General features: G+C 51.4%; 1 protein-coding gene across 1 annotated transcript; it reads right to left on the bottom strand.

The window, feature by feature from the left end:
• PPP2R1A (protein phosphatase 2 scaffold subunit Aalpha) lies at nt 1-27,629 on the bottom strand. Its single transcript, XM_054587222.1, has 15 exons — nt 27,462-27,629; nt 21,874-21,964; nt 18,117-18,217; nt 13,996-14,228; nt 12,872-13,019; nt 12,603-12,758; nt 10,318-10,432; nt 10,139-10,209; nt 9,567-9,701; nt 7,320-7,493; nt 6,973-7,033; nt 6,121-6,275; nt 4,312-4,454; nt 1,954-2,045; nt 1-1,801 (listed from the first exon to the last, which is right to left on the bottom strand). The coding sequence occupies exons 1-15, from the start codon at nt 27,537-27,539 to the stop codon at nt 1,785-1,787; spliced, it is 1,770 nt and encodes a 589-aa protein (XP_054443197.1). The 5' UTR covers nt 27,540-27,629; the 3' UTR covers nt 1-1,784.

Below are 27,629 nucleotides of genomic sequence, written 5' to 3' on the forward strand. Positions count from 1 at the left end.
GTCACTAAGCTTTGGGCATGGGTTGCCATGCATTAAAATACAACTGAACACCACGGATCATGCATTTGAATATTCCTTCAACAGTTACTGCTAGGCTGCCTACTAAGCGAGATTATTCAACATCATGCTGAAAGTGATTATACTGCCCATCCACCACTTCCCATTCTCATAAACACTTCACTCACTCAAGTCTTTCAAATATTTACATCCTAGGAAAGGTACATCTGTGTCAGGCTAGGGGGATGGCCAAATGAGCTTAAACCATAGGCTTTGCCCTTATGAAACTAACATAAAATAAGTTAATAATAGTAAAAATGAGGTTTCTGTCACCTTCATTCCTCCAAGACCCAATTGGGTCTAAACTAACAAACAGTACGGACTCAGTAACCTAAGGACTGAGCTGGTGAAATCACCTTGCCATCCAATATACCAATTTCCCCTCCACCCCACTGAGTCAAATTTCACTCAAGTATCACGTCCTCACGTCCTCTGTGAAACCTTACATGCACCGCCATCCACTAAGTCTCTTGCTCCTCTCTCCAGGACTCTTTGGCCCCTGCATCAGTTAGAATTCAGGTGACCTGCAAGTGATGAAACCCCAAATGAAGAGTCACTCTAACAGTTTAGCTCTGCCAGGTAACTGATACCAATGTGGGTTGTCGCAACATCAGGACCAATGCTCTTCCAATCCTGCTCTGTTCACACTGGCCAGAATTTAGTTACCTCACATACCAAGTTCCAAGAGACCTGGGAAACAGCCTTAAATCCAGACAGCCACCTCTCCTGCTCCTTTACGGTCCTGGTTATCCTGATTATCTCAGGGGCAGGGCCTGTCCCAAAGGAGGTTCTCTGCCAAGTCAGAGCTACCCTGACTGACTGCTTCTCTGTGCCAGGCACCATTACCCACCTGACATACACGAACTCATTTCGTCTTCACAACCGGCCTTGCGGTCTAGATGCGGTCTGTAGCATCTAGACCACAGATGTAAAATGGCGGGGGGTTACCCCCATTTTACAGAGTGAAAACTAAGTTCGGAGAGATACTGGGTAACCTACCCATGGCTGCACAGATCTTAATGGAAAGAACTGGGATTTGGACCTAGGCAGTCTGGTTCCAAGGCACCTGCTCTTCACTACTGCTTACTTGGCCAACGTTTGCGAAACTGAACTGAGCACAGGACTCTGCTGGCCAGCGGCACCTCCGGGACCCTCTATTCTGTAGGCCGGCTACACTCCCCATAGGAAACCCACACCAGTAATTAGGGCTTCCCCAGAGAGAGGGCAGAGACCATGGCCCTGATATGGAGCCCTCTCCTCCATGCTAGTGACAGACCAGAGGACCAGCTAGCTACTTCTAGACCTTTATTTCTCTGTGAAAAGGGGGGGGAAAAAGAATAAAATAAAAACGGCACAGTTGACACAAAAAAAACCACTGAGGGGGAGGAAGGAAGGTGGAAAAGTAGATGGGGGAGGGGTCCCCATTACAGCAGCAGGAACCAGTGACCCGGGATGCTCACCTCTCTCCCCCCTCAGGTGGGAGTGGCTGCCCCTTCCTCCCAGGGTCGCTGCCCTGTCCCACCTTGTGCACCCCCAGCCCCTTGGAAGGTAGACAGTGAGAAGTCAGATTCCCAGGCTGGGGAGAAGAAGAACCGTGCTGGGGTAGGGGCCTGGGGTCAGACCATGCACAGGGAGTGACAGCCAAAGGCCCCCCGCTGTCTCCCAAAGGAGGGAACTTAGGGGCTGGGGGTGGACACCAGAGGCCGGCGTTGGCTCCTCTTCCAGCATCAGGCGAGAGACAGAACTGGGGGAATAGGAACAGGCGGGAGTCAGAACCGCAGCTAGCACCGCCCACATCTGCTCCTGCATCTCCCCTGCCAGGAGCTGCTGCTCCCAGGCTCAGCCCCTCCTTGCACACCACCTTCCCACTGGGTCTCCAAGTTCTCAGAACCTTACCAGTCAGGGCCTCCTGGGCAAAGTACTTGACGTCCACATCCTGGTCCTGGGTCAGCTTCTCTAGGATGGGCTTGACTTCACTCTGCAGTGTGCTGGAAGAAGGGGAAGGCAAAGGAAAGGGTGAGCAGGGCAGGGCTAGGGCATGAAGCAGGCAGAGGCCTAGGCAAGAGGTGCAGACACAAGCTCGCATGGGAATCAGAGGTCTCTGGGGCCCAGAACAGGCACAGGGAGGTCAGACAGTCTGGGCAAGTGGGGGAGAGAATCACAGACCCCCTAAGTCTCTGAGGTCGGCAGATGGATGTCTTTCATTTGTTTAACCTATTTACGGAGGCCTACTGGGGATGAGAAGTGAATACAGAGGAAAATCCAATACGCTTCATTCTTGCGCCCGAGGAGCTTGGGCTAGGAATGAGACAGAGCCTACTGATGATAAGAAACAGAGGAGGGACAAGTGCTAAAAGGGAAGTTCTTGACCCTTCGGGAGCCCAGGGGAAGCATCTGCTCTCCTGGAACGGGGCCCAGGGAAATCTGTCTGTACTGAAAGTCCATCATGTTGGAAAATGAAGGTGGGCTCCAAAGAGTCACTAAAGGTGTGAGGTGGTGTCCTGGAACAGATGCAGAGAAAGACATCAGAGAGGCAGGCATCGTGGGTCCCCTTCCAGGTGACAGACAGCTCCTCTCCTTCCCCGTATATTCATTCTCACTTCTGTCATCTAGATCTGTTGTATCTATTTTTGAACTTGATATAAATGGAATCACAGGAAACACTTTCTTGGGTTTGGCTTCTCATTCAACAAAATGGTGTGAGTCGTGAGAGTCAGCTTCATTCTCAAGTAGAGCAGTTTCTTTTTACTGTTGAGTAGTCTTCCTTTAATGAATAAACCACATTTTACCCACTGTACTGTTGCTGGGCTCTTGGGTTGTTTCCATTTCAGGGACAATATGAGTAAAGCTACCACAAACATTCTTCTGTTACAAATGAAACACTCACTTCACTAGGATACATACCCAGGAGTGGATGTGCCGGCTCATGGCACATACCTTCACTAGATTCCACCAGTTTTCAAAGAGACTGTACCCATCTACAGCCCTGCCTGCAATGTACCAATACCAAATGACTGAGCTTTTTACAGTTTAGCCATCCTGGGGTGTGTTTTCACTTGCATTTTCCTGATAACTAGTGATGTTGGACATCTGATCATATGCTCATGGGCTATGTGGGGATCTCCTTTGTAAGCAGCTGCTCAAGTCTTTTTTTTGCCCATCTCTTTCTTGGGTTTTCTTTGTTGTGGCAACTTGCAGGACAGTATTCTGCATAAGGTGTCCTGTCAGAAATGTGTACTGCAAGTGCCTCCTCCTGGTCAGTGGCTTGCCACTTTACTCTCACAATGTTCTCTCGATGAAGTTCTTCATTTTACTGAACGCCACCTCATTAATCTTTTCCTCTGGTCATCTATCTAACAAATCTGTGCTGTAAGTCTTGCGGATATTTTCTGATGCTTTCTTCTCAGATCTTTCTTCTCTTAAATCTTTCTGATTCTGGTCTGTTATCTCTAATATTATGCACTCAGGTGGGAGCTTTTCCTCCCACACACATCAAACTGACCCAGCCATCTATGGAAAATACCTACTTTCCCCCACTGAACTGTAGTGGCACAAACTGAATACACACAGGTCTGTTTCTGTGCCCTTAATCCTGTCCCACTGGTCATTCGAATGCTGTGCTAACACCTCACTTTTTAGTTATAGCAGCATCAGAGTCGGCCTTGGTATCTGGTAGTATAAGTGTTCCAACTTTGTTCTTCTAAAAGCTTGCCTTGTCTTTTCAAACCTTTGCGTTTCCATGTAAATTCCAGAACCAACTTGTCAATTTCTCACTAAAGAGCTTGCTGATACTGAGATTACACTGAACCTATACACGAATTTGGGGAACCATCCCATCCAAAAATATTATGTAGATCTTTTAAGTTCTCAAAGCAATGGTTTTTATAGTTTTCACTAGAGGTGCTACACATCTTCATGAACTCTACTCCTGGTCATTTAATGGTTTTGGTGCCATTATACAGCACACACACACACAAATATATTTATATTTGTTAATTTCATTTTCTAATGATTTGTTGCTAGCATACAGACCTGCCACCTTTTCATCCCCTCCAACTAGGTGAGGTAGGCCATATGAATTCTCATTCTACACCTGAGGAAATTAACACCTTGGGAAGAAGAAGAGAACAGCCACAATCACTCAGAAAGGGAAGTCCAGTGCCAGGTCTCAAAGTCTAGGCTGTCTTTAAAATTCAAAAATTAAAATGACCAAAACTCACTCTGCCAGCATGTAAGGATCGGTTCAGGCCTCACCTGTTGTCCAGGATGGGCCCTATCTTCTGCAGGGACTTGGCCACGTTGAAGCGGACATTGGCGACCGGGTCCCCAGCCATACGCAAGACTGTGGGAAGCATGTGCTTGGTGGTGATGTCCTGCCCACAGACCTCAGACAGCACCTGGGGGTGAGTGGCAGAGGGGTGATCATCCAAAGTTCATGGCTGACTCCCATTTCCCCCTTCCCCTGACCAGGCCACCTTGGTGATCACCAGGCCTGAGGGTAAAGCGGAGCAATTTGAGGACTCTGAGCCCAGAGTTACCTTCCCCGGGGACAATTCATCTTCCTGAAGCTCCTTCCTCCCCTAACACCCTCCTAATACCACTATTTCCTGGCGCTGGTAAACCCCCAGCCCAGGTGGCCCCAGACCCATCCTCAGACTTCCCTTCATCCTCTCGGGATGGGCCTTGATTCCTAAACCCTGGGATCCCTTCCTTAGTTCAGTGGTCTCCAAGGTGAGGCATAGGCATAAATTACTTGAACACTTAGTTATAACTGTTTTTAAATGTTATCCTTTCGCCCTGGCTGGTGTGGCTCAGCGGACTGAGCACCGGCCTGTGAACAAAAAGGTCGCTGGTTCAATTCCCTGTCAGGACGCATGCCTAGGTTGTGAGCCAGGTCCCCAGCTGGGTGTGTGTGAGAGGTAACCAACTGATGCTTCCCCTTGCACATTGGTATTTCTCTCTCTCTTTCTCCCTTCCCCTCCCCCTGAAAATAAGTAAATAAAGTCTTTTAAAAAAACCCCACAAAACACATAAAAAGATGTCATCTTGTTATTTCTAACCACATGTATGGTTTACTGAAATGACTACAAAAGAGCACTTGCTCTTATCACTTAACTGTTCTAAGCCCTTTGCATGTACAACCAGGTTATCGTCACGACCTGATGAATGAAGTACTGTGACTGCCGGCACGAATCCTTTCCCGATGAGAAGACTCAAGTACTTAGCAGTGAGGTCTGTTTCCCAAGGTCCATAGTTAATACATGCAAGAGCTAGAATTAAAAACCAGGTCTGTGCCCTGGCTGGTGTGGCCCAGTTGGTTGGAGCATCAACATGTAAACTGAAAGGCTGAGGGTTCAATCCCTGGTTAGGGCACGAACGAGAGGCAATCGATCGATGTTTCTCTCCCTCCCATCCCCCCCCTAAAATCAATAAGCATATCCTCGGGTAAAGATTAAAAAACAAACAAACAAACAAAAAAAACAAAACAGAAAGTAGAAACTAGGTCTAAGCCTTGCCGGGTGGCTCAGTTGGTTAAGGTTTTATCCTGATACACCAAGGTTGCAGGTTTGGTCACTGGTCAGGGCACATACACCAATCAACCAATGAGTACACGAATAAGTGGAGCAATAAACTGATGTTTCTCTGTTTCTCTCTCTCACTCACTTCTTTTCTCTCTAAAATCAGTAAAAAAAAGAAACCAACTAGGTCTGATTCTAGAGCCTGCACATTTTCACATTGTATCATAAATAAACACACACGCCCTGTTCATGGGAAAGGAGAGGGTGCTCAGAAAGGTTTGGCTATCACTGCTTCAACAGTCCAAGTGCCTTTCCCTTGTCCTCGGTTTCCCACCAGGCAGGAACCCATGCCCAGAGGACATGCGACTCTGGGGGAGCCCCAACCTCTGGCCTGCAGTTCCCCAGTGTCACATCCCTGCCACCCCAGGTCCCCACCACCTCCCCACCCCTAAGCTAACCGTCTCCCCTGAGGACTCCCTGCCCTCGCTCTCCCAGTCACGCCCAGTTCCTAGGGACAGGCCAGTGGGCAGGAGGGGGTGCTCACATTGATGCAGAAGAGTGTAGTCATGCGGTGCAGGTAGTTGGGGTCCCCAGACATGGCCAAGACCTTAGGGATGATAGTGGCATGGGCCCACTCCTTCCCAAACTTCTCCACCAGCTTCTTCAGGTTGCTGGTGGCCGCCTCGCGGATGGCATAGACTGCAGGAGGGCAAAGGAGACAGGGCAGGCCTTCAGGAGGGGGAGGGCTGATGTGGGCGAGAACTAACAGCCCCGCTCTCTACTGCCTCTTGAGCAGCCCCTAGGTCTCAGGCCACTGGTGACCCAATGGCTCCAAGAGGACAAAAGGGCTCACTATGTGCTAAATGTGGACTTTTCTTTTCATGCAGTATCCTCTCAACAGCCCCAAGACACAGGTTCCATTACTGGCCTCATTCTACAGACGGGCCAATGGGCTTTAAGAAGTGGTATGCCAACGCAAAGGATTTAGTACTTAGTACTCGGAATGGTACCTGTCACAGACAAATGTTAATTTCTACTTTTTTACCAGTCTTAGTGAAAACAGTGAGCAATGCTCACAATGGCCCTAAAACGCTGGGATGAGAAGTCCCATGTTTCACAGAAGGTGTGTGGTAATGACTTGCTTATAAGCTTCAATAGCCCGGGGGTGCAATTCAAACCCAGGCCTGTCTGCTCGGTGGCCCTCGGACTCTCCACTCCACCAGGCAGCCCCTGGGTGGCCTGTTATGTCCGACCCTACACTTCTCCAGGATTCTAAAAAGCAAGGGAATTGGTCCGCATCTGACGCACAGGAGAGTGAGCGGCTCCAGCCTGCCCAGTCCCCGCACTGGCCTCGGCCAACTTGCCGCCCATCTCCCTAGTGCCCCATCTTACTCACCGTGATCCACGAGCCAAGCCATGCACAAGGAGTTGAGTTTCTCATCAAAAAACTCCACCCCCTGCAGGACAAAATGAAGTAAGGGATGGAGGGACACTCGGTGTTTTCCCGCAACCCCCCAACAGACAGACCCTTCTCAGCTCTCCAGAGGGGCTCCTTTCCCTTCTTTTCCTAATTGAATTCTATTCATCTTCTAGGGCCCTATTTCCTGTGCCCCTTCCTCCCACTCCCCAGGCAGTCCTTAGCTTGCAGTACTGGTCACAGCTCCCTCGTCACACTGCACCGTCACTAGACCCTGGCAGTTCCTCTCCCTGGCAGTAGGCCTGGCCTCCAGCCTCCTCACTCACCAGCTGTCCAGCCAGCAGGGGCATGTACTCGATGATGGCCAGCCGCACCCGCCACTTGGCGTCCTCAGCCAGTTCCACGATGGCAGGGAGCAGGGACTGGGACAGCTGCCGGATGCCGATCACCTCGTTTACACAGTCCAGGTTGGAGATGATGTTCAGCCGCACCTCCGGGCACTGAGGAGAGGACGGGAGGGTTCTGAGAGCATGCGCTGTACATGGCGACCCAGGACAGGGTGAGAAGAGCTCAACCGCACCAACTCTGTGTGACAAACATCTCCTGAGGACCTACAACTGCCCAGGCCCAGCTCCCAGCCCTAGGGACATAGTAAAGGCACACAAAAAGCAAACAACGTGGAATAAGGGAAGCAGCTTTTCAAATCTTGTAAAAGCAGCACAAGAAATGTTCAGCTATTTTGAAAGTCTTGTAGGACTCACTGCAAAAATATGGAACCCTGGAAAAAACAGACGTTAATAATCCCACTCTGCTGTTTGCTTGCTGGGAGCCCTTCTGGATATCAATCTGTGACAAGGAAACATCCATCCAGCCTCAAAGGGTGGGTGAAGCTAATCAAGTGCTTGCCACAGTGTCTGATCCACAAAGAGCTTAACACTGCGGGAGCGTATCATGATCATTTCTATTACTTTTATTCTCTCTGCTGGTCCTTGAGCTCCGTTAGGAGCACATCTCACTCATCCCTCTGTCTCTAGTACTCAGCAGAGTCTGTGGCCCAGAGCAGGTGCTCGGTACATTGCTGCTGAAAGAATGAACAATGAAAGAAATATTTTCACACTGCCTGTTGACTACCAATATTATAAGCACTGATTTACAATTCACATATACAGACCCCACCTACCTTCCATAACGTATGTGAAGTAACTTAAAAGACAAGGCACATGAACACAATTAGTTCTTGTTAATCAAAACAGGAGACCTACCAGATCCTTGTCCTGCACTGCATATTCTGGAGAGTAGACTCACTGGCTAGCCCCTTCTAATGTGAATCAAGTAAGAAATGAATCAATGAAGCAAGTGAGCGAGCACACAGTGCAGTAAAGGGTTACCCAGCAGGCTGGAACATTCCAAAGGACTGGCCCTTGCCTGGCTCCTGGGAGGTGGTCTCTGAGCCCTGGACTATCCTTCCTGGTTAGTGTCTCTGTTTACCTCGATGCCTGGGGCCAAGCCAGTCAGTCTGTGCTAACCACCTGACTTATGGTAGGGGACTGAGGACATGCAGTATCAGCTTCAGCTCTGAGGGGGTTGGGACACAGTAACTAAGGTCAGCCAGGCCGGTGGCCCCATCCCAGGCCAAGGTAAACTTCCCTAGCAGGAGCACTTCGTCTTGTCACACATCATGGGTGGGAGATGCGAGTGCTTTCCACGTGATTCCAGTGGCAGAGGACAACTGGAAACTGGTGGCCCTGTACCTCCCTGGCTGCAGGACTTCACTCTTTTCGACAATAGCCTCAGGGTCCCTTCCTAACACCCATGTCCATTCACCAGACTTCAGTCCACACTCCTCAGGCTGGGACCCATGAGTTCTCCAGCCATTGCCCAGCGCTTTCTATCACCTTCTGTAGCCCAGACCAATTAAGCCAGGGGTGCTCACGTGACTGGCTCTGGTCAATGGGGTGCATGGGGTGCAAGCAGGCTGATGGGTGCTCACACCTCTCTCCTCTTTTGGGCACTGCTCTTAAAGGCCTACGCCTGCTGTTGTCCAGTGCCTTCTCCCTTCGTGCAGGCTGGGATGTGGTAAAAATCAGAGCAGCTGATTCAGACCCGGAGGGCGCTGAGGAAGACAGAGCTGAATGTCCACATAGGCTCACCCACCTCTGGACTGCTGTGAGAGAAACAGTTCTCCATCTTATTTAGGCCACTGTATAAAGGGGCTTAGCCTGTACTGCAATAAACATGAACATGTCAGAACACCTGTACTGTCATGGAATCATGGGATCACCCATATGTCTCTCTCCACCACCAACCTCTGCGGGTCTCTGAGAATCAAAATCATCTTGTCTTATTCTGGCATCTCTGACACTCAGGAAAAGGCCTAGCACAGAGTAAGGGCATGCAAGACCACCACCCAACAAACGAACAAGTGACTGCACAACCGTGTCCACATTCACTCATCAGAGACCTGGGCGTCTGCTGAGACCATAAGAGATAACTGGCTAATCTGGGAAAACAGCTGACCCACCACTGGTCACCTCTGCAAACCCAAGAGTTCAGAGGCTGCCTGGTGCCCTTACCTCATCCTTCAGCTGAGCCAGAAAGAGGGGCAGGAGGTGCTCGATGGTGTTGTCTTTGCCCAGGATGGGAGAGAGGCCCATGATGACAGAGGCCAGGGCCGATTTGACGTGCTGGTTGGCATCGGACACCAGCTCCTGGGCGCAAGAAGAAAGGGGCGGCCACGGGGTTAGTGGCCAAGTATACTCCAGTGCCTATGAAGCCCGAGTCATAGTCTGCTTTTGCCCTTGTCACTCACGGAGCAGGGACAGCTTAGGCTACAAGGGGAATTACAGTTCCTTATATGTCCACCTGCTTTGAGTTCAATATCCCTGCTCTGGCAGTGCCCATCTGATCACAAAGCTTTCTGGACATGGGGACTCAGTGGCCTTTGAGGGGAAACACTCCTATGTTGCAGCTTAGCTCCCAGCCTCAGATTTTGCCTTCCATCAGGGTCCCCAACTACCTCAAACTCAGGGTGGCCTGGTCCTAGAAGGCTGGGAACTCAGTTTGCATCTGGCTGTCCCTCAAGCCCAATCTCCACCTTCTTTTCGGAAGGCTCCGGTCTGCTCTGTTCCTCCCAACTCCCCTTTACCTTGATGCAGGGCAAGATCTGGGTCATGATCACATTCTCCCGACAGTCAGCTGAGAGATTTTCACAGAATTCTGTGGACGGGGGAAGGGAGGAGGGGAAGTTGAGACCTGATGCCCTGGTTCCATCCCCACCACCTCCGACACCCAACCACTTCAGGTGTTCTGGTCGCCAGCACCAACCTTTGACCTTGTGGGAGGCTGCGGCCCTCACCTCGGCCTCACAGTCTTTCATCAGGTTCTGGAAGGCGGGGACCAGGTCTGTCTTGGTGATCTCTGGCCCCACGGCTTTCTGGAGCTGCAGAAAGGGCGAGAAGTGAGGGAAAGCGAGAGGGTTTGGTAAGTACTCTGTGCAAATGAGACCAAAATCAAAGTTAGAGGTACCTGAATTAGAGGCAAGAGTATGACCCTTAAAATCACTGCCAAGATCTAATCCTGGCCCAGGGCGTGACCCCAGGCAAGTCTCCGGGCCTCCGAGCTGAGGGTTTCCTCACTATGCGGGGGAGCTGGGCTGGGTAAGGTAGTGGTAACGAGTGTGGCTCTGCAGTCCAGTTGCCTGGCTCAATTTACTTATCAACTGTGTGCACTTGAGCGGGTCACTTTGTATCTCTGATCTTGTTTCCTCCAAAGCAAAATGCAAAACAAGGTACTTACTGCATGGTGGTGGTGTCTAATGAAAAATATGAGACCTCCATATGGCTCAGGCTACTTGGGTTGGATTTTCTGCTACCTGATCCACAAATATTCTGATACTATAGTGGTTCTTGCTGTTTGACTTATGTACTTCTCTTTTTTTTCTTTTTTAAAGACTGGTTTCCAAGAGCACTTTTGTAACTAATGGGGAAGAAGGTATGCTGGGCCCTGCCTGTCCCAACATCAGGGTCCTACTGCAAAGGTGGGTCTTGAAGACCTGGTAGGGAAGCAGCATGGCTCGAGCTAAGAAGGAGATAAAGACCTTGAAGGGGCTAATACTATGCTCGGCAAATGTCGCCTTATATGCACATAACAAATGTACTATTTAGCACCTAAGATCCCTGCTCTCACAGAGCTGAGCTTTTATTTAACCGCAGTGGGAACCAGGTCATGTTGTCCAGGGCCCAAGGACAGGAAGGAGCCTCTATAGGCTCCTGCCACAGCCATGGCAGCAGAGCCACGCTGTGCTAACATTCTCACAGAGGACAATGGGTGGTCCTGGGAAATGTCATCCTCAGGCTCCACGTTCTTCCAGCAAACAACAGGGGGATACTCGGACAGAAACAGGGAGCCACAGGGCAGGCTGGCTCCAAGGCCTCTCCGGATGGGCCCTGCCCGCCTCTCCACTCCAGCTTCCACTCTGAAGGACCCCCAGGAGCCAGCCCTGAACGTGCCTGTCTGTGCCTGCCCTCCCCTCCACGGTTCCTCTGCATGTGCTGCTCTTTCGCTACGTGAGTTCCCACACTAGCTCTCACCCACTCATGTTCTAGAACCAGCTGTTACACCACCTCCTCTCCTTAGCGCGTCCACACCCATGTGTGTGTAGGCCCTGGCACCCGGGACACATGACTGTGACATTTATCTCACTGGACATTCCCCTTTAGGCCTTCTGCTGCGCGAGAGACAGGAATATGCAGAACTCACAGCCTTCCAGTGCCCAGCAAAGAACTGGAGCTCGACCCACATGCCAGTGGGATCAAAGCACATCTGAGTCCCGTTGACAGAGCACTGTCCAGGGAGTCAGAGATGTGGGATCTTGTCCCTGTTCTGTCTGCCTGTGGTGTCATTCTGACTCACGAGGCTTTTGGGCAGCGTGATGGGCGAGCCTGTGCTCCCCCCACCAAGATTCACATGCTGAAGTATTAACTCCCCAGTATCTCAGAATGTGACTGTGTCTGAAGGCAGGGTGAAGCGCCCTGAGGTCACTAGGGTGGCCCTGATGCAAAATGACTGCGGGTGTTACAAGGGGAGATTAGGACGAACATGTGCACAGAGGGACGACCACATGAGGACAGAGGGAGAAGAGAGCCATCTGCAAGCCAAGGAGAGAAATCTCAGAAAAACCACCCGACTGACACCTTCAGACCTGTAGCCTCCAGAACTGTGAGGAAATGGAGTACACCCAGTGTGTGGTACTTTGTGGCAGGAGCCCCAGCAAACTCATACAGGCTATGCCATCCCTTTTGTCCAAGGACAGAAAGTTTGATCAGGTCAGGAAGGCACACGTGCTACCCATCTCTGCTCCTGGGTGTCCTCTCCCACAGAACCTGGCCCTCAGAGCCTTCTCAACATGGTGCTTCGAGCTGCCACTGTCAAGAGACCAGGCTGGCATGTGAAGAGCTCCGATGGGATGATCAGAGGTCCCGCTGCTCACACACCCGACGATGCCACCGCAATGAACTGAAACCCGGCTGCTACTCGTGCCATCCCTTGCCGCCTGACAGCCTCACTCACTTCGCTTACATATGAGACACTGTCAACGGCCCCTCACTTACCTCTGTGAACTTATCAGCCACCATGTATCGGACACGCCAGGACTTGTCCTCAGCAGCCTGGCGCAGGGTGGGCATCACCAGGGCCTCCAGATCCTCCTGGGGCAGGAGCTGGGCGATGTTCACGCACGCCTCCACCGCCAGCAGCCGCACTGAGTCCTGGGGGGAGGATGGGGGCAGGAAGAGGGCAGCGGAGGCCCCGTTAGCCCTGGGATTCCCTTTCTGACGCAGGGCTCGCCAGAGGGAGGGGCTGGGAAGGGCTGAGAACCTACCTGCTCGTCGGAGGCTAGGTTGGAGAACATGGGGATGATCTCACTCTTGACGTTGTCCAGCTCCAGCACCTTGGCAAACTCCCCTAGCTTGGAGGCTGCGGCCCGCCGCACCATGGGGGTGTCATCTGAGCACAGGTTCCGGAAGTACCTGGGGGTTGGGATGGGGCTTAGGAGGAGGAATCCTGGGACATCATGGCAGAGGAGCAAACACACTGTACTCACAGGGGTCCTGGCTTTGCCTGGTGACCCTGGGCACCTCTGCATCTTCCCTGCCCTATATAATGAGCGGATAGGGAGAGCACCTATTCCACAGGTCATTGTGAGGCTTCAATGAGTTCACATGTGTGAGCACGCAGCAGCCTATCGGCACATGAATCTGTAGAGAACGGCAGGCGCTGACTGTATTCTAACAACCACACATAAAACTACGTAGCTCAGATGCTGCCCTGGGGTAACTCAAAGGTTTTACTTTTCAGCAATGACTTCTCCTGCCAGAGATGCAGCGGGCGGAAGGAAGCTGTCCACCTGTACTCTGGGTGAGTAAGGGCTCAGGGCCTGGGCTTGCTACTCAAACGTCTGTGGGGTTGGTGGGTGCGCAGACGTCCAGAGGGAGAAGGAAAAAACACACATTAATGGAAACTTCCATCCAATGAAAATCATTTTCATTCATTCTTCAGGAAGGCAAGTCTTGCACACAAGGAATTCCCTGAGCTATCAGGCCAGGGGGAGGAGTGTGGAGGAGGCAGAACTAAGAGACAGTGTCTCTGCCAAGGGTTCTGCACCTGAGGCAGGCCTAAGACAGTGCCACACGTCACCTGTCATGTGGTTTTACGTGCCAGGTTCTGTTCTAAGCACTTTATACGTAATAATATTTTTAAATCCTCACAAGAACCAACGGGAGAAAGAACTGTCATTTCTATGTCCTAACTGAACTAGAGGCCGCATCTGGGTTGGAGACCAGGCCCTTGGTGACAGCTTCTCTGACGGGTGGGAAGGGAGTCTGGGGCTGAGAGAGCTCAAGGGTGTTTGGGACCTGGGGAGGTCTAAGTGGTCTGGGGCTTGAGATAAGCAGACCAGGCTGGGGGAAGAGGCTGAGCTCCTCAGGCCCCATGGCCAGGACTCACTGTCGAAGTTCTGCCTTGACGGCACTGGACACGCGAGGATAGCAGACGGAGAAGAGGCCGCAGGCTGAGGTACGAGAGGTGAACCAGTCGCCGCCCGCCAGCCGCTTCACCAGCGGCACGAAGTGGGCCTCCAGGTCAGAGGGCGAGTGCTCGTGTGAGATGGCCCGCAAGGACTCCACAGCCTTATCCCGTACCACTGTCTCCTCCACGGTGGCCAGCGACTCCAGGGGCGGCTGTGGCATAGAGTGTAAGGTCACAAGATGGCTCCTTCCCCACCACCCCTGGCCCTGGAGCCGCCGCTCTCCACGGGTTCATTTTCTCCAGAAACCTGTGATCGTCCCTTCCCAGCCTTCACCCTGCATGCCTTCCCTGAAGAACCAAGACACGGCTCATTTAGAGGTCCTTAGAGGAGCGTCGGTGGGTGGGTCCAGGAACCTCAAAATGATAACATCATTTAAAAAAAAACAAAACACCTTTGGAATTTCAAAGCAACTTCCCCTCCCTCTTTTTTAGATTTTATTTAACGCCTACTTACTATGTGATCTAGCACAGCTGGTTCTAACTATGAAGCAGGTCCTGTTTCTGTCTTCATTTTAAAGAAGAGGGACCTGATGCACAGACAGGCTAGAAAGAGCCACACTCCGGGCTCTAAACCAGGCCGCCTGACTCCAGGGCCTCCAAGGGCTGAAAAGCACGGCTGTGGTTTTGGACAGGCGCCTCTATCAGGAGTTCACATTAGCAGGGGACCCCAGGGCTCGGGACTGCTCAATGGTTTGTTAGTGTGAGGCCTGGAGGGACACTTGATTGGCTCACCTCTGTGTCCCCAGAGCCCAGCAGAGCTCCTAGCACAGGGCAGGACCTCAGGAAGCACTGACCTAAGGAAGGGAGAGGCAATCATTCTATGCTGTTCAAGTAAAGGTGTGGAGGTCTGAAGTCCAGTGTGGCCTGACAGATACAAGACAACAGGAAGAAATCGCAAAGGAAAATGCTGCCAGGCAGGTAGCCAAAGGAAGTGCTGAGCAAAGGTGACAGGTGGGGACAACAGAGAGAGGCAGAGACCGTGGCATGTGGCCTGGGCAGGAAAGCTGCTTCCCAGCTCATCAACCATCACTGGGGTGGGGGGCACGGACACAGCTGGTAAAAGCCAATCTGGTTTTCCAAGAGGGGCCAAAAGGACCAGGTTTTAAGTGTAATAAAATCTCATTTAACATGGGCTACATCATGGGTGGACCTTCAAGTCATTATGCTAAATGGAATCAGCCAGCCCTGACTCCCGCAGATGCGGAAGGTGGAACGGTGGTTTCTGAGGGCGGGGGTGTCACTGGTCAGTGAGCGCAGCGTTGCTTTGGGAGGATGAGAAAGATACGGAGACGGACGGTGGGGACGGCTGCTCCACCACGTGAATATACACAGCGCTGCGCGCTTAGAAATTGTCAGAATGGGAAAAACACATGTATATTTTATCACAAAAAGACATTTTAAAACAAATCAAATAAAGAAGTTTTTAAAAATCTCATTTACAAAAGGTTGGCAATGATTCAAGAGGCAAATGTAACGCTGTCCCGGCGTGGGGCCCCCGGCGCGAGGCCTCCATCGTGGGCCCTGCTAGCTCTCACGGGGTTTGGGGTTTGGGGTTTTGGGTTCAGGGACGGCTCACGGGGGTGCGGTGGGAAGGTGATGTCCCTGGGCTACTGCAGGGACCGGCACAAAGGAGGCACTCAGTGTTTACCAAGTGACTGGAACTGGAACTCACAGTAACCTGTTATTGTCACAGAGGCCTGGGGACCCAGGCTGAGCCGTAGTTAGTCATGGGTCCGTGCCTCCGCGGCTTACTGCAGGGACAGGTTCTTGCAGGGCGGAGCCGGGACAGCTCACCCCGAGGTCACCCAGGAGGCCCTCCCCAGCACACCGTGAAGAATCAGAGTCTAGGGTGGGGCCCAGGAAGGTGCACAGTCAGGAAGGGCCAGGTGAAGACTCCTGTAATGGAGCCAGTCTGTGAACGACCGAGGGCAGCGTTCTCAAACTGAGACCAGGTTGCGAGGGATGGGGAGAGGTGTGAACGTCCTAAAATCATCTGTTCTCCCGACAAGAGAAGGTCCAGATTCTCAAAAGGATCCACCACTCCAAAAAGGTTAGGCGCTGTGGATACAGAAATAATCTGGGCACTGCAGCTTCATGGGTCCCCAGGAAATTAATTCCACTTTACCACCATTGAGACCGAGGGCTGGGTCGTGGCTGGCACCCTTCTGGGTTCCCACAGCTCACAGTCCTTGGTCATGTGTGTGGAATAAACAACTTCACAATAGCCGTTTTCCATTTCTCATATCTTGTCAAAATCCAGGTTAACTGCCTCCTCCTCCAGTAAGCCTTCCATGCCCCTCACCCCGATCTCATCTAAACTGGGTTGGGTGCCTCCTCGGGGTTCTAAGGGCCCTGACTCCCCTCTTTCCTGGCTCTGAGCAGCCTTTGAAGCATCCAGGAGCCCTTTGAGGATGGTACAGCGGGGAGATAGTGGTTAAGAGGCAGCAACCTGGGTTCAAATCCTGCCTCTGCCTCTTTCCAGCTCAAGTAATTCCCTTAAACCAGTCAGTGCCTCGGCCTCCCACCTGTGATCTGGGGGATTTCTCACAGGGGCGCTGTGGGACATGACGGGTTACTGCGCCTCAGGTGCTCGGCACATACGCCACACTGAGCACTTGCGTGAGTGTCAGCCACTCTGCCTGACTCCTGCCTGGGTCCCAGCGGGCCTCAGGATGTCCGCACTGGCCATTCCCAGAGGTCACGTGTCACTGCTCCCCAGAAGGAAGTGTGGGAAGACCCTGCCCCAACTGCGGAAGGACCCCTGGGTGCCAGGGCCGGCTCCCAGCGAGCCTGAGCCCTACCCCACCTGTGAGCCCTGGGGTTCTCAGCAGTGTTTTCTGCTCAAGTCCCTTGAAAAGTTGCTGAAAGCTTTGAATTCTCTCAGAAAAGATGACCAAGGCCAGTGGCTGCAGAGGGTTCCATGGAGTTCAAAGGCCCCTTTCAGGCTGATTGCCGGACCTCCCATTCCTCTTGTTACACAGCCCTGTTCTACGAGAAATGGAAATGAACTCATTCACGCATAACTTTCTGTGTACGTATGCACGTTATACATGTACACACGGATGAAAGCTCAGATACCACCGCTGAATGGCAATTACCAAATTCTCTTAGACTTAATGCTGTTTGAGAGAAACAAAATGATCACATTTGCTGAAATCCAAGGTATTTTATATACTGCTAAAAGGAACAATGGCGGCTGATGGTAACTGTAGGAACCATCAAGTGCAGAAGCCGAAGTAGGAAATGTGTCTTTAGAAACAATGAACTACAGAACGACGAGGGGGACGTGGGGACCCGGGTCTGAGGAACAGAGGAAACCACAGCCTGGGGCATCTCTTTCTTCCCAGGTTACAGGACTGGGGCTCTTCCCTGAGGACCATGGGAGTCCTCCCTCCTCTCCCAAAACCGCAGTTACTGTTGGCATCTGACCCATGTCTGCGTCCCTGGCCATCACACGTGCAGGGCCACACAGGCAGGTAGCAGACGGGGGCCTGGGGGAGAGTCAAACAGACACACCCAGAATCCCGGCTCTGCCACTTATTAGCCATGCGACCTTGGACAAAGTGCTCAACCTCTCAGTGCTCTGGTGGCTCATCTTTAGAAAGGGAACCCTCCCTAGCCCAATGGTGGACATGACCGCATACCATATGGCATCATGACAACACAGCTGACGCTTGTTAGTAGTTACTCTGTGCCAAGTACTGTACTAAGGGCTTCTTCCTCTTTGTTTTTTTTTTATTTAGGATTTTATTTATTAAGGGCTTCTTAAATTAATTATAAAGACAGGTATTAACAAAATCCATTTAGAGATAAACAAAGGATAGAATAGAGAGGTCAAATAATTTTTACACGTCACATAGTAAATCAGTGGCAGAAGCCAGCCTGACTTCGACGCAAAGCCCTGACTTACTGGATTAAAGTGAATGTCCAAGGCCCATCTGTTCTGAGGAGATTGCCCCCCTACCCAAGTGCCTTCTACATTGTCCCCTCCCTGACTCCCAAGGGGAGGGCAAGAGTAGTTCCCGGCCTTCCAGACTCACCAGCAGGCAGTGCACGTACTCCGGGCCTCCCACCAGCGTGGTGAAGGTTCCCAGCTGCTCCGCCAGGGCCAAGAGGACCTCATCCTCATCGTAGATGGTGTCTGTGGGACCAAGACAGATTGTTTCAGTCCCACCTGAAGTCTAACCCCAGGCCCTCAGTGACCCAAGCTGGAACAACCAGCCTCACTGTTCCCTCAGACTGTGGGCACTCACAGTCCCCCACCCCCTGGGGCTGGCACAGGGATCAAGGCACAGGCCTGGGTCGTATGACAGAGCACTCAAGTATCACTTCTGCCCCTGCTGAGGCGTGGGACGCAGGGTGAGTGAGACCACCTCTCTGAGCCTGTTCTGCGCCTGTAAAATGATGCTCCTTGCCCGCACCTCTCGGTGAGGGTTAGTGAGGAGCACACGGTTCGTGTGAGTAAGAGCAGAGCCAGTGCATGGAGCTTTTTGCTCGGTCCAGCTTCCACCCTCAGCACGGTCTCTCTGCCAGGAACTTCTCTCCCTGTGGCCTCAGAATTTCTTCTCCACCCTTTGAGACTTGGTTCAGCTACTGCTTCTTGCCAAGAGTTCCTGAGCAGAACAAGTGGGTCCCTCCTCTGGGCTCCCATCCCCCCATGCCACCTTTATCAGAGTCTTTGTCGTCAGAGTCCAGGCTGGCTCCTCTGTGTGTCCCAGTTCCTGCCAGATACCCTCAGAGTGGGAGCCCATTGGGTTTGCTGAAATAACTACCTAACTGTGTGAGGAGAGAACGCCTCTGTCCTGATGCTGAACCCAAAGGCTTGTCCCTCCAGCTCCATTCGGTCTTCCCCAAGGTGGCGGAGCTGCTGACCTCCTTCACAGAAGATGCTAACATCCCTAGTGTCTATGCTAGCATCGCAACTTCCTGAGTTTAAGCCAGGTCCAAAGCAATCCAGCCGGGCTGTATTTCCCAGGCTCCCCTACAGCTGACATGGACACGTGACTATGCTCTGGCCACTAGGGTGGGAGTGGAAGTGGCAGGTTTGAGCTCCAGGTCACCTCCTTACCACAGCCCTCTCATGATGTCATCACCATGGCCCCCATCTTGTGGGGCTACTCCTCTTTTCTGACCTTGAAATATCAGGGCCTAAAGGCAGATATCGAGCTACTTCCGCTGTCTCAGGGAACCTATACTCGAAGGTTTTTGCAACAAAAGCACGAGGTGTGTTCAGGGCAAACCTGGGTTTTATAAGTATACTTTTCATTAATGTCTACTTGAGTCCAAGTCTTTAAATGGCAGGTTACTATGCAGCTCAATGACAGACACACAGGTGACTTGACTGACCTTGGAACTCACCCACATCTCACAAATTATGGCCAAAAATTACCGGCACTGGTCTCTTTAACACAGTGGGGACATTATGTGTTGATTTCCCCTCATAATGCTGATTCTGAACCTTCTGTAGGCGGAAGCTCAGAGAGGGCTTTTAGCCTGTTCTGTTTGAACAGTTTCAGCTTTTCTGAAAGACAGGATGTATCTGCCATTTGCCCTTTTGAACACTTTGTAATTTCTTGAAGCCCAAAGTAAAGAAAATCTGATGTCACTTGGGATCATAGCAACTCAAAGAAGCCTTTCTCTTAAATGAGTGGCTCCTCTTCAAGCTTATGGTTCCCACGCTACTGTCTCCCACAGTCCCTTTACCTGGACTATTAATGTTATATGGGACTCGACAATATAATAAAGATAACATATATATTAAACCCCCTGAATCTTCACAGTGGCCCTAATTTTTTTGTCTGACACAAGCATTCCCATTTTGCAGGTGAGGGAATGAAGCCTGTCGAGGCGGGGACAGAACCCAGCAGTCTAGCCCTGGGGTCTCTGCTCCTGGCTCCTATCTCCCAAGTTGACGTCCCACCCCTCAGTACAATTCTGCCTTGCCCGCAGGTTTACTTCTCTACGTCTCATGCTCCCACCCTCCGCCATCTATCTACAATGGCTGCCCTGCCTTCCTCTACTGGGTTAAACCCAGGCTGCCACCTGGTAACCCATGGCCCACACTATCCAACCCACCATCACCCCCCTGCCCCGGCGCCTCTCCCTGGTGTATCGCCCGGTTCCAGCCTGCCTCTGTCTGCGGTTTCTTCTGCTTTTCCTGCCCAGGCTGCCTCCCCACCATCTCACTACAGAAATTTCCACCAGCACGCACTGAGCGTTTCCTCCGGACCAGGCTCTGTGTGAAGCACTTTCTCCTCCCACTGACCCTATGAGTTAGGTCTGACTCTTACAGATGAGGGAACTGAGGCAGGCAGGCAGGTGGAGTGGTTCACCCAGGTTTGCCAAGCAGGTTGCAGGCAGAGCCCCTCTGGGTCTCAACCCCAGGTCCCTCCCACTTTTCCTCTCTCTGCAACTTTTTAATTACTGTGTTACACTCTGTGCCACACCCCTGTTCCCTCGCTGCCTCAGAAGTTATCCCTGTCTCAGCATTTGAAAGCTTTCAAGTCTCTCCAACAGTTCTCCAGTGGAAGCCACCTGGTTTGGGGCCATCTGCTCAGTGTCACGTGTACAGACGCCAACTCCTCACGTGGCATTCAGAGGGAGATAAACCTCTGCTCCTGAGTCAGAGCTGGGTCGTTGTGGGCAAGTCCCTGTACCTCTGTAGCCCTCACTTTCTCATGAGTCAAATGAAGGACAATAAACTCCATCCCCTTCTTCTCCAGAATTGTCACTAGGTCCCAGAGAGACAATCAGATGCAAGAAAGCTCATGAGCGACAAAGCTCTGTGTCAGTCTGAGGCTTTAGTTGCAATTTTAATTAGTATAAAGTTGTAATGAGAATATTGGGAAGAGAGGGTTTACTAGTAATTGATGTCAGACAGTGCCCTGAGCGCTGTGCCTACATTTTCACAGACAGGGGTGCTTAGAACAGGCTCCTCGTTCACAGTTAAGCAGCACTCACCACATGCTGGGCGCAGTTACAGCACTTTACACGTTACCTCATTTAGTCTTCCTGTCAAGTTATATCATTATGCCCAAGTTATACTTCGCACATGAAGATATCAAAGCAGGCAGATATGAAATACCACGTCTGAGGTCACATAGCTAGAAAGTGGTAGAGCTTGGCTTTGAACCCAGGTAGTCGGGACCTGAAGGCATTAATCACGGCTGTGAGTTTGGAGCCAGCATGACTAGATAATATCCTCTCTGAGTCACTTCGTTACTGTGACCTTGAGGGCAATAAATTATTTCAAGTCTTCATGCCTCAGTTTCCTCATCCAAAAAATGGGAGCGGTCTTACCTACCTTAGGAATTGCTGTGGGATTAACTGATATGATGATGGTGACTTACATTTACTGAGCCCAAGCACCAGTCTGGGGACTGTAGGTGAATGAATGAACTCCTCCCAAGAAAGGGTTTGGCACGGTGCCTGGCATGTGGCAGGCACACAGTAGGCATTGGCGATTATTATTAGGTGCTCATCTCCATTTTATACATAAAATTATATGGAGAGTGAAGTGAATAGTCTAAGTCACCAGCTTCTAACGGCTGGAGCTGCAATTCACACCTGCCTCCACCTGCCTCCAGGCCCCTGTCCCCAGCCCCTGCTCCTAACTTCCCAGGTCATTTCCGCAGAGGAGGACTGCACTAGTCCCCAGAGTCCCTGCCCACCCGCGATGCCTAACACAGGGCAGACACTTACAAACGACCTGTTAAATCCACGGTGAGGTCCCTTACGCAGCACACACCACCCCGACAGCGCCCATTCCACCTGGGTCCCAGGAGTGCACCTCGTTACCTGTCAGGAAGGGTAGAAGCTCACTGCGCGTCCTTTCCACCCCTAGGGCCAAGGCGATGGTGGACAGCTTCTTGATGCTGTTGAGGCGAAGCTAACGAGAATAATAAAAGGAAGGGAGAATGTGAGCAAGCCCAGGCTTCAGGGCGTCTGAGTCTGACAGCACCCAGAACGAAGTATGTGTGAAGATGCCAAATAACTTGGTGAACACCAACCAAGCGACCGTGACCTTGAGTCATTAAGTCACCACGGGCAACAGCCTCAGTAAGGCATCTTTGGGGTGTTACTGAGTCGACACCCTGGCAGCGGTGCTCTCCAAGTCCATTCTGCGGGAAACCGCGCCCACCACTCCCCGACTCCCCGACTCCCCACCTGCGCTCTCACCCCCTCCTGCACCATGGGACACACTACACATCACGCTCTAACAGCAGCAGCCACGTCACAAAGCACGTCCTCTCTGCTGGCCCCTGTAACAGTCCTCCAGTGTTCTGTATGTCTGAAGTCTTCTACAATAAAACATCAGGGGAAGCAGTGACTTAGTTGCCTAACTCTTTCCTTTTTGTCACCTTCAGGCTGGGTCTCTGGGTTCGTCTGACAGCCAGGCTGTGGGGAAATGTACACATGGGCCAGGGCCGTAACGGGTGAGCAGCAGCCGAGGACAGTGAGATGCGGCAGAGGGTATCGTTGCCATGATGCCGGGAACGATTAGCAGCTCACGTTTAGCGGATGCTTTCCGTGTGCTTGGCAATGTTCAAGGGCTCAACGTGGATAATGAGCATATTTGATGCTTAGAACTCTGCTCTGAGGTAGGTACTGTTACTAGAATCTTCCCTTTACAGGCAAGGACACTGAAGCACAGAGAAGCTGTCACTTGCTGGAAAGCAGCAGAGCCAGGACCAGAAGCCAGGTGCCCTGACCCTTAATCTGAACATCACACTGTCACTTAGGGAAGATGCCCAAGAGGTGGGCCATGAGAATCAGGCTGTCTCTGCCATGGTGGAGCACCCCCATCCTCCCACTGGTGTCCTTGGAGATTCTGGTTTGCGTACTGTTAAGAGTATCTCCTGGTTTCTTCAGCAGACAGCACCACAAGGGCTTATGAAAGGCAGCATGAGCTTTGGAGCCTCACTGCCTGCGCTAAAGGCTAAGATGTTTTACGTATTAGCTGGGGGATCCGGGGCCACTGCTTTGCACCTTTCCGAGCCTCAATTATCTCATCTGTGAAATGGGATCATAGTATCTACCCTCAGAAGGTTACTGAGTATAAAGTGAGGCAATACTGGGAATACCCTTAGCATCAGAGGTAGATCAATAATGGCAACACGACCACCTCACCCTGTTGACAGCATCCTGGTTTTGTCTGAATACCAAAAAGGGCACGAATGGCAGCTGGCTAGCTGTCCACCAAGGTCTCTTTCCCCCTTTCCCCTCGAGAGAGAATAAAGACAGCAAATATATCTATGGTACTTACTATGTGCCAGGCACTGTTCTTGGTGTGTTCATGTTTTAACTCATTTGATCCTTACAACAACCTCATGAGGTAAATACAGGATCACCTCATGGCAGAGAAAGCAAAGGCCCCGGGAGGTGAAGAAACCTCATGTGCTTGGAGGTGGCAGATGCGGGATCTGAATCCTAGCCATCTGGCTCTTAACCTGTAACCACTAACGACCTGTATTTGGGTTGTTTTTTTTAATTGGTGGGGGGAAGGGGGACCCGTGGACCCCTTTAGCAGGTCTAATAATGACCATGATTTTGAAACAGAGATGAGCATAAACACTAGAAGTAACTGCAATGGCCAAAATGAGAAAGGAACACTGTCATAATTTCCATTGGTGACAGAGTCATAGGTTTTGCTAGTGCTACTTATAATATGCTCTTGTCATACTAGAGTTCATAATAAAAGGGGAAGTTAAATTTGAGTTAGAGCTTAGGGAAAATAAAGATGTTATTCTTCCCATACAAATTCATGGACCTGCCCTGGAAATATATAGGTTAAGAGCTGCACTGGCTATACTATTGCTCCTTAACCCGTGGTTTTCAGCTGTGCACATGACCCCTACCCCACCCTCAAGAAGAGACATTTCCTAATCATATCTGCTTCTGGATTTTACCATGAGACTAAAGTCTGGCCAATGAAATCCAAGTGGGAATGGTGCGTGAGACTTCTAAAGAGTGTCCTTATGGGAAGATCGGGTTGGGTCACAGCTTTTTCCCATCCTGTCTGGAATGGGGCTATGATGGCTGGGGCTTTAGCAGCCACCTTGGGACCTTGAGGTAACCTGTGGGATAAGGAGGGCAGAACGGATGACAGGCAAGCCTGGGACCGTAACACCACCGAGTGCCACACCAGCTTGTACTGCCACCAGACTCTGATCGTGAGAAAGAAAGAAACTTCACTCTTTTAAGCCTCATTTATGTAGTTTTCTTATTACTTACAGCTAAACCGAATCCCAACTAACTCAGCACATGACCTAGTTTTGGAGAAAGAAACACAAGAGCAAGTCAGCTGAAGAGCTCTCCAAAAAGATTTTCTTCCTGACAAAAGAAGGACAAGAAGAACCTCTGTCCTAGGATAGCCCCTGCTTTTAGCAAGGACTTAATGAGAGCAGATGCTGCAGCAAGCTTGTGACCACAGGAAGAAGGTGAAAAGGGCACACTCTGACCCAATTCTGTAATATTCTTGTTAGTAATAGAGGGAAAAATTAACCCTTTACTTATTTAAACGACTACTCGTTGAGTTCTCTGTAACATTTCTGATAGAGCTGCTATTAGTATCAATAAGTAATCTTCTCATTTAAGGAGTGCTTACTCTGTATAAAGCTTATGTTCTATCTTGTGATTTTTTTTAAAAAATTGTATTTATTTAGAGAGGGGAAGGGATAGAGAATCATTGATGTGTGAGAGATATATTGATCAGTTGCCTCTCACATGCCTCCAACTGGGGACCTGGCCCACAACCTAGGCATGTGTCCTGACTGGGAATCGATTGGCAAACCTTGGGTTCACAGGCCGGCGCTCAATCCACTGAGCCACACCAGCCAGGGGCTCTTGTAATTCTTGTAACAAACCCATGAGGCAGATATCACCTTTGCTTTTATAGACAAGGAAACTAAAGCACTGAGAGGAAAATGCAGGTCACCCAGTGAATTCGTGACAGGGCATGGAACCTGAACCCACATTCTTCATCACCATCATACCAACTTCTTTTTTAGTTTAACTCTCAGAGGCAACCTTATTTCTAAGTTCTACTTCATGAAGTCCCCAGGCGCTCTATAAAAAGGGGTTGGAGGCTGTCACGTCCTGTTTCTAAGATCTGGATATAGCCAAGCTGCTGTAAGGTCTTAGTACCCTGGCTGAGTGTGTCTTTCACTTTTTTTTCCACTTCACAATAAAACGAAGGCCCAGAAGGGTTGAGTAACTCATAGCACGGACAGACCCTGGTCAGCCTTCTCCCACAGCACTGCCTCCAGTGCACTGACCCCAGGCCTAGAGTTTCCTATTGAGCAAGGGGCCATAAGCCAAGAAATACAAGCATCGTCTGAAAGCTGGGAAAGGCAAGGAAACAGATTCTCCACTGGAGCCTACAGGAAGGAAGCAGCCCGGCCAACACCTCGGTTTTAGCCCAGTGAGACCCCTGGCAGACTTGTGACCCTCAGTTGCATCACTGTGGACATTTTGGGCAGATAATTCATTGCTGTGGGCACTGTCCTGTGAATTGTAGGTTTTGCAGCTTTTCTGATCTCTATTCACTATCACTAACATTTCTCCCGCTGTGACAACCCACAATGTCTCCAGGCTTTACTCAAAGTTCCCTGGTAGGTAAAATTACCTGCCTGCTCTTTCTTCCTGTGAGGCGCTTCCCTAGCTTCTTCCAGGGGCTGGGTCCTTCTTCTGGTCCCATCTTAAACTCTGCATCCTCAGGGGAGCCTTCCCTGCCTGGCCGGCCTCATGCCTGCTACGTGCTCTGCCCAGACAGCCTCAGGGCTCCTTCCCTTGCTGCCTCCTTTACATCTTTGTTCAAACATCATCTTCTGGGCAAGGCTTTCCTTGACCACTCTTGACAACTTCACTCCCTGCTCCTCTTCATTCTTCTCCTTAGCACTTATCTGCATCTAACAGACAACACATTTTACTGTGTTGCTTATCATGTTTCTTTCCCCTCACTACCAGGTAAGCTTGTGAGGCCAGGAGGTTTTGTCTGGTTCCCTGCTACATATCTGTACCCCAAACAGAGCAGAGGTCCCCAAAATATTTACTGGGTCACTATCACAACATCCTGCTGTTTCCTTCCCATGACATCTCACACATGTTACTCATGTATTCGGCTCTTGTTTCACATGTCTCTTGTGTAACAACCGGTGTCACCACTATATCCTCAGCAACATACCTGACAAGTGGCAGGTGTTCAGTGAACAAATGAGTTCATACAGCAGCCCTATGAACTAGATAATGACCTCCACTGGAGACACGAGGAAACCAAGGTTCAATGAGCTGAACTAACCTGCCCGTCTAAATCAGCAAGTGGAAGAGCCGGCCATACAGCCGCAGCCTGTGTGACTCCAGAACCTGCGATGCACCCGGAACCTCAGTGGCTGGGCCCAAGGCGACCGGCTCTCTTTTATACAGAGGGAAAGGGAGGCCCAAAGGGCGGATGGGACCTCTTCAGCTACCACTCCCGATAATTAGAGCTAACATTTATTGGGTTCTTACAAGAGGCCAGACACCGTTCTATGATACTCGTACCATAAACCCGTTTAGTTCCTCACCACCCCCCCAAAGAGGCCGGGGCTATTATTAAACTACATTTTATGGAAAGCAGGGGTCCAGAGCAGTGAAGTAATCTGCCCAAGGTCACGCAGCGGGTGGCAGGTGGAGCTGGGTGGGCAAACCGTAGAGTCCTAACTGTTCTCAGCCCCTCGCCAACACCAGAATGCGCCTGCCCTTTTAGTCAAATGCCCACAACTGGGACAATGGGAGGGTCCCAAGAGCTGGGCGGGGCTCCACCTCAACTCGTTCCTAAATTTAGCAGGATCCCCCTACCAGGTGGAGCGTCTTCGACCCCGATCCCCAAATTAAACCGGAAGGGAGGGCAGGAATTGGGAAGGCAGCCTTCACTTTTCAGTCCCCATCTGGGGAGTTGACTCCGGAACTCTGACGCCCAGGAGCCGAAACCCAGAAGAGAAAACAAACCGACCCGGGTCCGACCAATCAGGCGGCCCCTCCCCCACTCGGATCCAACCCCAAGGGCCCATTGGGCGGCTGCTGCCAATCGCAGAGTCCTCCCCTCTCCCCAACCCCGGCGGCCAACTTCCCGGCGGGCTGCGGCCTCCCAGGCCCATAGCCGTCGCGCGCACTTGGCAGGCCCGGGACCCTCGAGGTTCACCCTCGCTCCCGCCCTCCGCTGGGCCGACGCCCAATCCCGGGCGCCGTCTCGTCGAGTCCGGGGACCGGAGAGAAAAAAGCTGGGCGCTGATTGGCCGCCACCCCCTTCCGCCACTCCCAGCGAACACTGAACCTTTTCCGCGAGGGCCGCCCGCGCTCCCCCGTCACCTAGCCCTTCTTCCCAAAGACCCCTGTGGCCTCCGGACCTGAACATCCTCGTTGCGGAGCTCATCTATGAGCACCGCGATGGGGTACAGGGAGTCGTCGCCGTCGGCCGCCGCCATCTTGGCTCCGTCCCGTTCCTGTCAGACTGCGGCCCGCGGCGTGCCGATTTCGGGCTGGGGAGGGGCAGAGCCGGGAGGAGGAGGAAAGGC

Source organism: Pteronotus mesoamericanus, unplaced genomic scaffold (genome assembly GCF_021234165.1).
Source record: "Pteronotus mesoamericanus isolate MK-2021 breed Mesoamerican mustached bat unplaced genomic scaffold, CSHL_Meso_final scaffold_1135, whole genome shotgun sequence".
Classification (NCBI taxonomy): domain Eukaryota; kingdom Metazoa; phylum Chordata; class Mammalia; order Chiroptera; family Mormoopidae; genus Pteronotus; species Pteronotus mesoamericanus.

Coding starts and splice junctions, on each gene's coding strand:
- PPP2R1A (XM_054587222.1), bottom strand. CDS start 27,539: ATGGCGGCGGCCGACGGCGACGACTCCCTGTACCCCATCGCGGTGCTC. Junction 9,702..10,138: donor AGATCTTGCCCTGCATCAAG/GTAAAGGGGAGT, acceptor TCTTGCGCCCAG/GAGCTGGTGTCCGATGCCAA. Junction 4,455..6,120: donor CTACACTCTTCTGCATCAAT/GTGAGCACCCCC, acceptor ACTCACCCCCAG/GTGCTGTCTGAGGTCTGTGG.